Raw genomic sequence first — 13,840 nt, 5'->3', positions numbered from 1 at the left:
TAACACTCCTGCACCACCTGACCCCAAATCTGAGCCTATCATACACTGGAACCCCCGTCCCGAGCCTCTTACATCCCCACACTCCTGCATCCCCACATCCTCAGTCTTCTGCTACAACATTCCTCTACCATCCACACATCACAAATCTGTGTCCTGAGCCCATCATACTCACAAACTTCTTGCCCTGAGTCCCTCACATATCCAGCCCAAACTCCTGCACCCTCAGCACCCCAACCTTCCACCTGAACCCAACACTCCCCAGCCTAGAGCCCCCTCCCCAACAGCCCTTTCTCCTGTATCCAAATTCCCTCCCAGAGCTTGTACTTCTCACCCCTTCCCACACCCAAATCCCTCATTCCCACCCCACATCTCACTCACTAGGTTGAGACACAAGTATAAGGGCTGGTTATTGCAAGTGATGGAGAGGAGGGGAAGAGAGCGGATGAGGCCTCACAGAAAGGAGATGGGGGGGGTCTTGGGGAAGAATGTGAATTTCATGAATTGGTGGGTCCCTCTCTCCTCCCCTGCTCCACCCCACCCCACCCCCTCATTGCTCTAGAGGGGAGGCAGTTTGGCTGTACTTGTGACTAGAAGCTACTCTGCATCCAGCACACAGAAGAAGACTGAGTAACTGGGTATCTTTGGGGAAATGCTGCCTGGGACAGACCTCAGAGATACAGACTAACTCTGGGTTCAAAGAGAGGCCAACCCAGTGAACCAGGGCTGCTGCAAAGCTTGGACCCACATACACCCTACCTACAGAGAATCTCTATTACAGCTGCAGTTGGACTCGGGGTGTTCAAAGCAGCCAGCAGGAACCATACTCTGCTTCAGGACCCCTACTGCAGCATGTGCCCTGTGGAATGGTATACCGATTACCCAAGCTAGGTACTGGTGTGGGTTTCACCTTCTCAGTAGCATCCTGTGCTGAAAGTTGCATGCATCAGTTTGGGACTGATCACGGGCCCTGATTTTTTCCCCTGAAGCTTCTACCAGCCAAAAGCTGGGGATGGTTCTTCAGTTTTGATGAAAGATTAATCATGAAGCAGCCATTCAGGTCACTACATATTCATGGCTTACATGGCCCTGTTCCTCTAGTGATCTCAAAGCATCGTACAAGGTACCATTACCTCCATTTTAGAGATGGAGAAAGCATTGGACAGAGAGGTGAACTGAACTGCCAAGGAACTGAGCCCCGAAGTGTCCACGATCCAGCGCAAAGCTCAACATAAGCACACCGCCTCCCTTCCAGAGCTGCAAGGCATTTGCAATGGAGGGAAAGCGGTCTGTGGCCGTCTTGGGAGCCACTTGCTGAGGGCAATCCTAAAGGGCTATGTGGTTATAGCTGTGGAACATGGCACTCACGACAAAAGCAGACGAACTATGGCACCAAGCTCAACAGACACAAACCTCAGCCTCCCTTCAAAGATATAACTACAGACTCCAAAGGCAGCAGCAAGCACACAATTTGGCTGGCCCATTAAAAGCTCCCATCACCTCTCAGTCATCTCCTGATGCAACACAAAAACAGTGTCACAGTTGCGATAAAAATGCTCGGGGTAAATGTCCCAGAGTAGCCTCACCAGGTGGCAGGGGTGAGGGAGGTTAAAGCACAGCCTGTATTACAATGATGACACAGACACATGGAATGGGAACAGTTATTCATTTACAGCCCCATAAATTAGTAAGCCTGTAAAAATAAGAGCCTCAATGAACGAGATCCTGACTACAACCAAAAGGGAAACCTCCTTGCTATGTAAGTCATGTTAATTACAACAGGCAGATTTAATAAGTCAGTTCCTGGCTCAACATTTTCACCTATAAAATACATGTTTACAATTATTCCCCAGCCCTGGAAAGATCTGCCAGCCATCTAATTGTTCACATCTCCAGTGGCATGGGAAGTACATTACAGGGTTTATTACACCCAGTACCCCTTTCAAATTTTTCTAAAATTGTTCCTCTTGAGATTTAATCTAGGAAACACACCAAAGCACGTTTCCGTACAGATGATGGTGCAGTGGGGATAAAGGAAGGGTATATTTTCTTCTCCAAACAATCAGAATAGGGAGCTCCTTTATTCCTGGCTGTACTGTTTCAATTCACAGTCTGGCTGCTGAGACAGCTCTTCCTCATCTTAAAGCCTGGCAAAAAGTCAGGCAGCAAAGCTGCCTGTTCCAAAGGACTGCCAACAGGGTGTGCTGGAAGTGTCTCCTTGTGTTGAATGTTTGGACAAGAAGGTGAGGAAAGGGAGTTTGGCGAGACTATAACTTGAGCTCCCTGTCAGGTTTCATGGTAAAAGGTTCCAGCCTCTCGCTTTCAGGCAGCATGCTGTTCAGCTTCTCCATGAGCGGTACGGTCTGGTCAATGCCCATCTGGATGCGGCGGAGGATGGCAGACATCTCGTTGACCTTCTGGATTTGCTCTGCATACTTGGCGTATCTTTTCTGGCGCTCCTGCATGAAGCTATAGAGCGTTTCCACTGAGAGATCCATCTGTTTAAAAACAAAATAGCAAGGGCCACATTAGGCATTTGGAATCTCTAGCCTTTTAGTAGGACATGGGGACTCTTACCAGTGACCAAATATTTACTTACCAGTGATCTACTGGCAGCTATAAACCCGAGCTTCTCTGGCAGCTCTCACCTGCCTCGCTATACAATTAGACAGAGCGTGTACCCACCCATCATGGAAGTGGTATGGATCAGTTAGTGCTGGCACGACACTGTGCATTTATATCAAGTTATTTCATTTTCCAAGTAATTCACACAAGTCATCCGTTCCCAACTTTCTAATCAACATTTTTTAAACCTATTAAGTATTCCAGCTGTTAGTCATTTATAACAAAATGACTGACAGGATAAATCCTGTATTAAAAAAATTTGCTTATTGACATCTCGTGTCTACATCTCTCTCATTCACAGCACTTGGGAGTATTTACATTCCAAACACTCCGAAACCCCAAATACCCACGCTTGCCATGGCTCAGTCATATGATCACACACTTGCACACCCTTCAGTTTGCTGACTCTTCAAACTCTGGTATTTCCAAGCACTTAGGCAGAGGTCTTGTCTCTGGCATGCAACATTGGCAAGTGGGAGTCAATCATCAGCTGAAGTAGGATAAATATACAGAGCTGTGAACGTACTACATTCAGTCTCTGCAGAAAAAAAAAAAACCTACTACCACAGTCACGAAGGAAGAAATGCTAAGTGGGGCCTATATGAAGAAGAGGAGAGTGCCAATATGATGGCCCACAGGCCTTCTGTTCTCATGGCCACCCATTCAAGTTACCATAGTGGGGCTTGCATAGTGGGGATTTCAAGAATCCAGTCACACTAGTGTAACATGGGAGGAAGAGAAGGATTTCTGATCATGGAATACCTTCCGTTTCCTTAATTAGCACCGTGTCTGTTGTTCTGCTGGTATGAACAGGTTTGACCATGACTGCTCATTTCAGCTAACTACGGCTACCATTTGACTGAGGGTGTTGACTCCAGTAACCAGAGGCTCCACAGTGATGTACAAACTCGCAAGCTTTGCTGACCAAGTTTGCACTGCACACTTACCCACATAGCACTCCCTACATAGGGTTGCCATGTGTCCGGTATTGACTTTGACAGTCTAGTATTTTCGCCTCTTGTCCGGTTTAAAAAAAAAAAAATTCAGAAAATACTGGACACCTAAAATGTGCATAAAATGCAAAAATACCAGACACCTGGCAACCCTACACACACTCAGCAACTGGGCCCAGCCCCTCTCCAGGCCCCCGGCTCTCCCCACTTACCTGGTTCCGCAGGGAAGCGGTGTTCTGGTGCCCATCAAGAAAACAAGATGGCCACCAGCAAAAAGCCTAAAGACTTTTCTTAAAGGGGCCATGCTGTTTTTTTTAATTGCTTAATAACTAACAACTCTCAGCGTCCTTTTTTTTTTTTTGCTCAATAACTTTGGTCTCCCCCCCCCCACCCAACAGATTTTTTTTCCCTAGTTTTTTTTTGGGGCAGGGGGGTTGGGGGTGTCGATATTTTTGGTTAAACCATCTGGCATCCCTATCCCTACGCAGCTTGGGTCCTGTCCAGGCATGCGCTATGGAAGGATTCTCAGGGAGCAGCCTCTTTAGCTCAGTGGTAGGCAACCTGAGGCTTGCAGGCAGCCCACTGGGGCTCCACCTGCAGCCCACACTTCATCTCTGCCCTCTTCCCCCACCCTTGTCATACGTTGGAGCCCGGCACTTATCTACTCCTCTTCCTCCCTCGCTGCACTTTCAGAATGCCACAGATTGCCTGATGCGTGGCATTCAAGATCTGGGATCAGCTGGTTTACAGCAGAGTGTTGGAAGGGAAGGGGGAGAGGCTTGGGAGAAGGGGCAGAGAGGGGATGCACAGGCCACAGGTGGAACCCCAATGGGCCACATGCAGCCTGCAGGTTTCCCACCACTAGATTTCAATCTCACAGCCCACAGAGATAACGGAGGGCAGCTTACCTCACTAGTCTTGGTTGCCCAGTGCAGCTCGAGCTGCTCCACAGTCCTGCCTGTGAATTGCGAGAGGAGGTCCATAATACCACATTTGTTAAAAGACCACTGAATTTGACTGATGCAGTCCACACCAGCAATGTCTGGCAAGAGCTCAGGAAGAAAAACAGCAGGGAAGGGCTCAAGGCAAAAGTTTTCAGGCAAAAATATTTTGCTAAGAAACTGAAGTTACAAGCAGTATTAAAATAATGTATGTCTCTTTCATTGCCCTGTGGAGTTAGGAGCATTTTTTCTATCACCTCCACCAATGCTGGACACTCTACCAATTAACCTTTCATTCTTTCTAGCCTGCTTTCTGTCTATCTAAGGCTGAAGTCCACACTTCCCCTCTGTTCCATCCTGTGGATTCCTCTCTCTACCCTTTCACACACGAGACAAAATAAAAGCCAGCAGAGCAGGAAACGCCAACTAGAGTGGAAACAATTTAAGCCTGCTTAGGGGTTTCCATTAAAACTCTAGCTCAATACGTTGAGTTAGCTCTGTAAATTGTAGTGTATAAAAGTTGACCGCCACCAGGTCTGCCTGGGATGGAAGTAAATTCAAGCCAGTGCCTAGAAAGGACCCACTTAATGAGAGAGAGTACTGTGATATGGTAGCTAGCTAGAATCCTTTCAAAAAATTTTTTTTCAACATGCCTTATTAAACAGAGCAACACAGGGCCTGAAATAGATACCTCTTTTGGTAGTGACATTTTCCTTAAGATCATTTTTCATCTGGCCTCAAAACCCCAAACAGGCAAAGCTTATCTTTACAAAGGCTGGAACATAAATAAATAATCGGACGCATTAGCTTCTGTATAGCACATTTTATTAATAGTTCTCTAGCTACTCTGTGAATGTTGATAAGTATTATCAGGGCCCTGCCAAATTCACAGATATGAAAAACGTCACAAACTGTGAAATCTTGTCTCTCCCCGTTAAATCTGGTCTTTTATGTGCTTTTACCCTATTCTAAACAGATTTCTGGGGAGGGGGAGGCCAGCATTTTTCAAATTGCAGGCCCTGCCCCAAAAGGGAGCTTGAGGGGATCATAAGGTTATTTTTAGGGAGATCACCCTTTCTTCTGTAATAACCTTCAGAGCTAGGTGGCTGGAGTGGCAGTGGAAAGGCACCCAGCTTGGACGGCAGTGCTCCATCAGCAGCAGTGCAGAAGTAAGGATGGCCATCCCATCCCATCCTCAATTCTGTACTGCTGTTGGCAGAAGCTCTGCCTTCAGAGCTAGCCCCAGCCCACCAGCCACAATCTCCTGCTGCTCAACTCTGAAGGCAGCAAGGCTGCCATGCCAGCAGCAGCGCAGAAGTGAGGGTAGTAGTACTGCAACACCCCCTACAATAACCTTGGAACCCCCTAATCTCCTAAACTTCTTTTGGGTCAGAACCCTTACAACAACAACACTGTGACATTTCAGGTGTCAACGGATGAAATCATGAAATTTACTATTTTTAAATCCCTGTGACTGAAACTGAACAAAATGGATTAGGACTTTGATGGGGCCCTAGTCATTATCCCCATTGAGGGAACTGGAGACACAAAAAGTTTGAACTTGAAAAAACACTGGGATTGTGCTGCTTGTGGATGTTCAGACAAAGTTTATTAAAAAAAAAAAAAGTCAGTCCCACTGCCAAAAAAAGGTGGGTGAGTTTGCTTTGTGGCAGTTGTTTTCCACATGCATAATCCAGGTTGTCTATATTCTGGAAGACTATGGCAACTGCACACCTACTGATCTCATAATATGTTTGAAATTTGAGCAACTGACAGAGGAAATGGAATTTTTTAATTATTGTTTTTAAATCATGTTCTATGTTAACATCCATTTGTAATGCCAATGTCTGTCTGTGCATTTGGGCCAGTCATTGTCGTAAGGCCAGCTGCACCTCCAAAATCAATGATTTTCCTTTACCTTAATAGGCCTTCAATAAGGCCTTAAGCAACATGCTCAAGGACAAAGAAGAAGTCTGCATCAAAGTCCGGAACTAAATACAGACTTCCTAAATGCCAGTCCAGAGTGTGAGCAACATGACAAACCTCCTTTACTGGGACTTGGGGGAAGGAAGGTATTTATCAGTTAGGATACAAAAACTCAGTGTACGCATCCTCCAAGATTTCCTCCCCTCCCTTTCTCCTGTCCAAAATAATTCATCCTGCCAAATCAAGGCTTCCCTGATTTTGTACTTCTAAAGTAACATGAGTGTCTCTCTCCCCCCCCCCCCCGCCCGCACACCAGAAAAAAAAAAGTCAGTCTTAACAGCATAACATAGTAAAAACAGGTATAAGCCCAGTGTTCTTAAAATAAGTTCTCCCAAGTCAATGGCAGAGACAACAATAGACCTGGGTCTGCCTGTTCCTAGTCTACTGCCATGATCACTGGGCCACTAATGTGGAGGTTATTTCTTAGAAGCATGAAATGTTAACAGGCAGTGAGTTTACATTAATGAAAACTAGAGCTCAGCCACATGTGGCTGAAATGTTTCAGTGGACTTTGAAGGTGAGAAATTTCTTGATATGGGAGATTAACTTATTTAAGTTAAGGCTGTAGAAAATGCGTTACGATTTTGTTTTATTCTTACTGTATCGTTTGAATCTTTGATCATAACTGTATCCTGGCTTTCACTATAAGCATATGTAAGTGTTACAATATTAAGCAAGGTGCTGATCCTGAACTGCAGCATTCAGTCTAGTTAGTGCGTACTATTCCTTTGGGGACAGCAGGTCCAATATTACTGTGAGCATTCAGCGAAGAATGGACTGAATGATCTATAGGGGCTTGTTTCCAAGGGACTCGGGTGCTTTCCTTGTTAACCTACAAAGCATAGTAAGGGCTGGCAGGGCTCAACTGGACTGTTAACAGGCTGGTGGTGCTGGAAGATGACACCAAGTTAAGCACAAAAGACTCAAGATGAGGCCGGGGTATAACAAGGTGATGTTCAGTTCTGGGTATCACAAGAGCTATCACAACAATGTACTCAGCAGGCCTGAGACAAATTATTGCTTAGCTGAAGATCACAGTCAAAGCACTTGCAAACTAGATTCTAAGAAGTTCAGAAGAGAGAAAATTGGGAATAGATGTAGAAAAGTGTGTTGTTTTCTGTTCATTTTGGGTAAGAGAAACAAACAAAAAAAAAAGCAAATACCAAATGAGAATGCGGAATGGATAGCCAAAAGATCAAGGTTATCCAACAAAAGAGCTTGAGCGCAAAGGGGCACGAACAGCCTAGCTGCATATCCCTCAGTGAAACAGCCACGAAGTTGAAGCTCACCAGGATGAACCTGATAGCAGAAAAGGAGGAGAGCACCAGACATGAGAAGCTGCAAATAGCCAAAAAGCAGAGGCAGAATGAATAGCCCAAGAAGCTGCACATCAGGGAGCTTGGAGATGGAAGAGCAAAAATATGAGGAGTGTTAACATGTACACAAGATGCTGGAGATGCAGATACGAAACCCAGTAAGATCACAAAGCTGGAGCAAATTGTAACCTAATTACAAGGAAACTTACTGCACTGAGGAATAGTTGACCACCTTGGAAAGGCTCAGCAGGATAGGGATGTTAAATATCAGTTAACTGAACAGTCAGTTAAACTTCATGAACTCTTATCGGTTACTTGGCTATTCTATAGTCGATGGGGGTGGGGCCAGCAGCCAGTGTGCTCCAGCCCCACTCCTGAGGAGCCCGCTACTACTCTGCACTGCTTTTGCTTATCAGTTAACTGGTTAATTGACTATACTATTCCATCCCTACTGTAGAGTACAGAACATTGTTGAGGACCAGAGAATGACTATTATGCTCTCCAAACTGTTGGAGAAAGTATTACAAGTATTTAATGATATGGATGTAAGTAGAGCTATGAAATGTGAGGTTTTTAAATTGTTTCCATATAAATGGTTTCAAATTACCCCAGGGGCTTAACACCTCAAATTCAGGAACCTTAAATGATTGATAAATTAAGTCACGGGGGATATATGCATAAAATGGTGGATTATTTGAAAAAAAACGATTAAGGGTAAGGAGCAAACACCCATGACAAATTAGTGGACTTAATAGCTTAAGAGTAGTTCTCTGAGGTTTCTGCTGAAGAAGCGTGAACTGCTGTGTGGGGAAAAAACTCCTGTATGAGTAGAAGCAGCTGCAGAAATAGCTGACTGATATGTAAAAAACAAGGCAATGCAGAGAGCATGGCCCCCAAAGTAAAGGGAAACAACTTGGAGTAAACATGGGTTCCTGGTTTGTCCACAGGAATATGGAAGGGGGGACAAAGTCCACCCGACTCCAGTATTGCTCCCCTCCTAGGGCTCCAATCCAAAACAGTGGTCTCAGAAAACATTACTCATCTGCTTTCCCTGATCCCATGAAAAGGGAGTGTCCTATGACTGACTGTTGCATGACTTTGGAACTCTCTCTTTGAGTTCATATTTCTACCCCAACATCAGAAATTTCTTTGGTGGGATAGGGAGCCCTGGTTCAGGTCTGACCTCTTGGAGGTAAAGAAAGAGTTCATTAAAATGGCCAAAGCAAACGGTACTGTCTGTCCAAGCTGGCAAAACACTGGAGCTAGGCACTCCCTAATCAGGAAAGATGTGATGTAGGAAAGCAATATGCTCTTTGGGGAAAAAGTGAGCCTGCTATCATTAGGTCAGGTTCAAATGACAGCGCCATTAGCATGCGTTCAATTGCAACGGGAAGGCATAAGTGGGAGTTCTGAGCATTTACCAGCTGATGTGTTCGTTGTAATCTCACTGCTGAAAGCTGTTAATATTGTGACTAGTAGTAAAAAAGAATGAGTCTCCAAGTTCCCAGGAGTGAACACTGAGAAAGAGAGAGAATCCACCTTTCCTATCAGCAGACAATAGTTTTGCATCTCGATCCACCTTTTCCCATTGCCAGAAAGAGACCTCCTTGGAAGCAAAAGCCAAATAGCTTTTGATGTTGAACAGGAAGCAGACTACTTTCCCTAAAAAGCATGAAAGGAACCATATTCATCAAGCCCCAAATCCAGAAAACAGAGCAAGGGGTTTTGTACAAGTAGTAAGGTTGTACAGAAAAAGCACCCCAGGGGAAAACAGAAGGCCAGGAGAACCCTACAAACAACTGTCTGTATCCACTAAGCTTTGTATGGAGTTAATGTTACTAAACCATGATTACCCCTCGTGCAGGTCACTGGGCATCAGAGAGATGATGTATGAAAAGTTAAAGGCAGCCCAATATTCTGAGTATTTATTGGCCCAGCCTTCAGAATAAGGAAAAGAAATACTTATGACTTATGCCAGCAGTGGAAAAAGCCTGTAGGGCCACACAAGACTGCCTTGTGCTCATTACCAAACATCGAGAAAACACTTTTCCAGAGTGGCCATGGATATTGTTGGGACAATGCCACAAGCAATTCAGAGAGGAAAGAAATATATCAGTAATAGTGTATTTCCCCATAAAATACCAGTTGCTTTGTCTATTTTAGAGGCTGAAACAGTGACTGGGGCTTTCTTCACTATGTTAGGCGCAGAAGGTTTTTCTAAACAACTCTTATCAGATTGTGAGTCAAATTGAATGTCCCAGCTGCTTATTGAGTTATGGTGCAAGTATCAGATTAAACAGCTGAGCTCTGCCCCATATCACCCATAAACAATTTAGTTAAAAGCTTCAATGGGATTCTTAAAAAAAAAAAAAAAAAAAAAACATGATGGGAATATACACAATCAAAAAGACAAATGACTGGGTTATAATATTACCTACCCTGTGTTAATTGCTGAGGGAAGTACCCCGTTAGTCTACTGGGTTCACCCCATTTGCTCTCCTGTATGGGGGGAAAAGGTCAGAGGTCCCTTGGATCTCTTCAGGGATCTCTGTGAGGATGGCACTGAGGCTAAGGGAGAAACCAGTGACTGAATATCTGCAGAAGCTTAGGATACATCTACGGTCAGATGAAAACGGATTACCTAAACGTCAGTAAAAGCCAAGTTGCACAGAAAGTATGGTATGACCACAATGCCTGTGAAGGATCATTTGATGTTACTCTTTGTAATGAGGCACAAAAAAAGGATACCAAGCCTTAGATTCCAGCCTGAGTCAAACACCTGCACTGCAAAGTTATAGTCTCACAGGGGTGTCTGCTGCAGTACAGACATACTCTGTGGGAGCCCAGCCTTCCCCTAGGAGGCCATATCAGACCATTGGAAAATGCATGAACAAATTCGTAAGAAAAATACAAAGCATGCTAGAAATAGAGCTAATTAAAGAGACAAATCATGGGCTGGGCCACCACTACCCACAGTTCCCCTTGGCTGGAAATGGTGAACCATAGCCAATGGGTGCTGCAAGGCTCTGTGCCTATGGCTGTTTGGATAAACAAAGTATCTTGTAGCTCACCAGTGGCTTAACCAGCCAGGCCAACCACCCAACTTTGAAAACCCCTGGTTTAGATTGTAGACTAAACAGCAAGTCCAGTCTTTCATAGGCGTGGGCTAACTACTCTTGCCTCTCTGTGCATGGTTTCAGTGACACAGTGACTGCTATTACAGACTTGCAGTAGGGTAGACAAAAGAGTTTTAGAAAGGGTTTTATTTACTTTGTCAAAACCTGTCAAGAGAGCCTGCTCTGCCCAGTCCAGGTTTTGGACAAAATAATTGACTTATATACTGATGATCCAGACACTCCTTTAAAAGGTGGTACTGATGCAAACAGGGGGAAGTAGCAAAAGGATTCCCACTGCTTTCTTTAATAAAAGAATTATTCTACCACGGAAAAGAGAACATTATATTCTTATGTGGGCAATCAAGCAGTTCAGGTCCTTATTTACCAGAAAAAACATTCTCTCTTTCAGTATCTAACCCCAAACTACTACCCAGGAACACTGCTCTAAACACATGACATGCCAATAGTGCATATTAAAAGGAGAGAATATACACTGAAAGATGCCTTGTCCAGGCAAATGAGTTATGGCCAGAAAAGCCAGTGGCTAACTCCACTGCATCAACTTAAGGGGGAAGGTGAGACCCAAGAACCCTTAATGCCAACTGGAAAGGGGGGTTAATGAAGGTCTTGATTCTGGTATGGCCCTTCTAGTTCACCAAATATATCAAGTGAGGTATTAAATGAAAGCCAGGGTCATGCTGGTCATTAATACCACTGTGAAATATACTGAAAACACATCCTTAGATTCTGTATCCAGATATGAGTCACCAGCCGAGGTGCAGAAATGGGTTGTCTGCCAGACAAGAGACACTTATTCACCTCTCTCTCTGTGTCATATGTAAATGAAGCAGTGTAAGCCAAAACAGAGGATGACTATTTACAAACAAGGCTATGGAAGAGATGCAACTCCAACATTGCAGCAGAACACAAGAAAAACAAGCCACAGGGACTTGCACTGTCTCAGAGTATACAAAAGGAGCTTTGGGGCTATAATGAGAAAGGAAAGAGGATACTGCAGCTAGGGAGTAAACACACATATCCATTTACATTTATGAAAAGGGGATTTCAGCCAAACTTAGCTAAAATGTTGCTGGGGCGGGGGGAAGAGAAGAGAAATTTCTTTAGATAGGAAGAAAGCCTGTTAAGTTTAGTCTCTTGAAAGCGTGTCTTTTTTTTGTGTTATAGAAACATTTGTTTCCAACATTCTTGCTATTACTTGAATCTAGGAGAATAAATATATTCTGGTGTTCTACTATAAATATATCCGAGTGTGGGGATATTAAGCAAGATACTGAACTTCAACAGAATCATACAAGCTAGTGTTCATATATATATGTTCCTTTGGGGAATGACAGACCTGGCATTTATTTCTAGGAGCATTCAGTGAAAAAGGGACTGAAATCTATAGAGGAATGCTTTACAGAGACTCAAATTGAGGAGCAGCTATTGTGAACCTGCAGGGGAAAATAAGGACTGGTTGTGCCCAGAAGAAAGTGCTTGAGTTGAGTAGATTCATGGAGGTTGGGTCCATCAATGGCTATTAGCCAGGATGGGTAGGAATGGTGTCCCTAGCCTCTGTTTCTCTGGAAGCGGGTGACAGGGGAGGATCACATTGGGATTACCTGTTCTGATCCCTCCCTCTGGGCATCTGGTATTGGCCACTGTCGGAAGACAGAATACTGAGCTAGATGGACAGCTCAGTATGACCCAGTTTGGCTGTTCTTATGTTTAGGGGCTAACAAGCTGACACCCCTATGATGGAGGCAGGGGGGGGGGTAATTATTAATCAGAGGATCCATTCATGGATATCTTGACAACCATCTCAAAATTCATGGCATTTTGGGACAATTTACACACACAGCCCCTAACTACATTTCACCCCACAATTATTTCTGACCAATCTTGCTGACCGGAATGTACTTGTTAATTTGGTAAATGGAGGATTCAGATCGACACTGGACACTAGCTTCCTTTCAAAGCACAGTACAAAAAATAATGTATAGCAAAACTAAGGGCTCGTCTAGACTGCACTGAAGTTTCGAAAGAGGCTATGCAAATTCTGCAGGAATTTGCATAACTCCTTCTGATCTCACTTTTGAAAGTGGAGCTTTCAAAAGTGAAAGTAGTTGGGATGCTTTTTTTTTTCCCCAGCAAGGCCCCCCCCCTTTCAAAAAGCCATTCTTCCTCAAAAAACGAGGTTTATACAACTTTTTTAAAAGGGGGGGTTTACCCCCCCCCCAAAAAAAAGTGTCCCGACTACTTTGACTTGGGATCTGCAGGGTCCGCTTTCGAAAGTGAGATCAGAAGAAGATCTTCAAATTCCTGTGGAATTTGCATATCCTCTCTCAAAACTTCAGCGTGATCTAGACATAGCCTAAATGATTCCCATTCCTGACCCAGTGGGAGTTTCTAGCACTATTACACAGATATCTTGAGCAATGGGAGGTTGAGATCAAAGATTCTAATTTTGATCTCAATTTTGTCCTCTCCTGTGCCACTTTCATTATATTTTCCCTTCCCTTCTTGAGATTATGAAAAAATGGAAGTTTCATGACTCTTGAGGTTCGAGGCAATTTTTTCAAGCAGCATTTGCCATGTTGACAGTGACAGGAAAATATATTGCACACAAAAATGCTTTGTTATTTCCAGCCCCTCTTGAATTTTTTTTTCCTTTTCAATAATGACCCTGCAGAGCCCAATGAGATATCCCAAACTGTTTTTTTGCAGGTCTCTCTTGTTCCTGGTGCCTTTTCTGCAGGTTTACTAACTCTATGATGGTGTTGCTCAGAGAACACTGCAATTAAATACAGATCTTTATTCTGCAAAACTCACTTATTAGAACAATGCCCTTTAACATAAATGGCCTCTACTGTGCACTATCAGGTGTCTGGCTAGGAATGAATGAG

General features: G+C 44.1%; 1 protein-coding gene across 1 annotated transcript in view; it reads right to left on the bottom strand.

Annotated features, from left to right (window-relative positions):
• Positions 1-1,649: 1,649 nt before the first annotated feature.
• The window catches only part of BORCS5 (BLOC-1 related complex subunit 5), an 89,067-nt gene continuing 76,876 nt past the window's right edge, over positions 1,650-13,840 (bottom strand). Inside the window, exon 4 of the mRNA XM_075901139.1 lies at positions 1,650-2,495. Coding sequence (XP_075757254.1) covers positions 2,265-2,495 — 231 coding nt within the window. The 3' untranslated portion in view covers positions 1,650-2,264. The remainder of the gene's footprint in view (positions 2,496-13,840) is intronic.

The sequence above is a fragment of the Pelodiscus sinensis genome, chromosome 1, assembly GCF_049634645.1.
Source record: "Pelodiscus sinensis isolate JC-2024 chromosome 1, ASM4963464v1, whole genome shotgun sequence".
Taxonomy (NCBI): Eukaryota; Metazoa; Chordata; order Testudines; family Trionychidae; genus Pelodiscus; species Pelodiscus sinensis.
The sequence above is the reverse complement of the archived record's forward strand: the minus strand, read 5'-3'. Positions and strand labels throughout refer to the sequence as shown.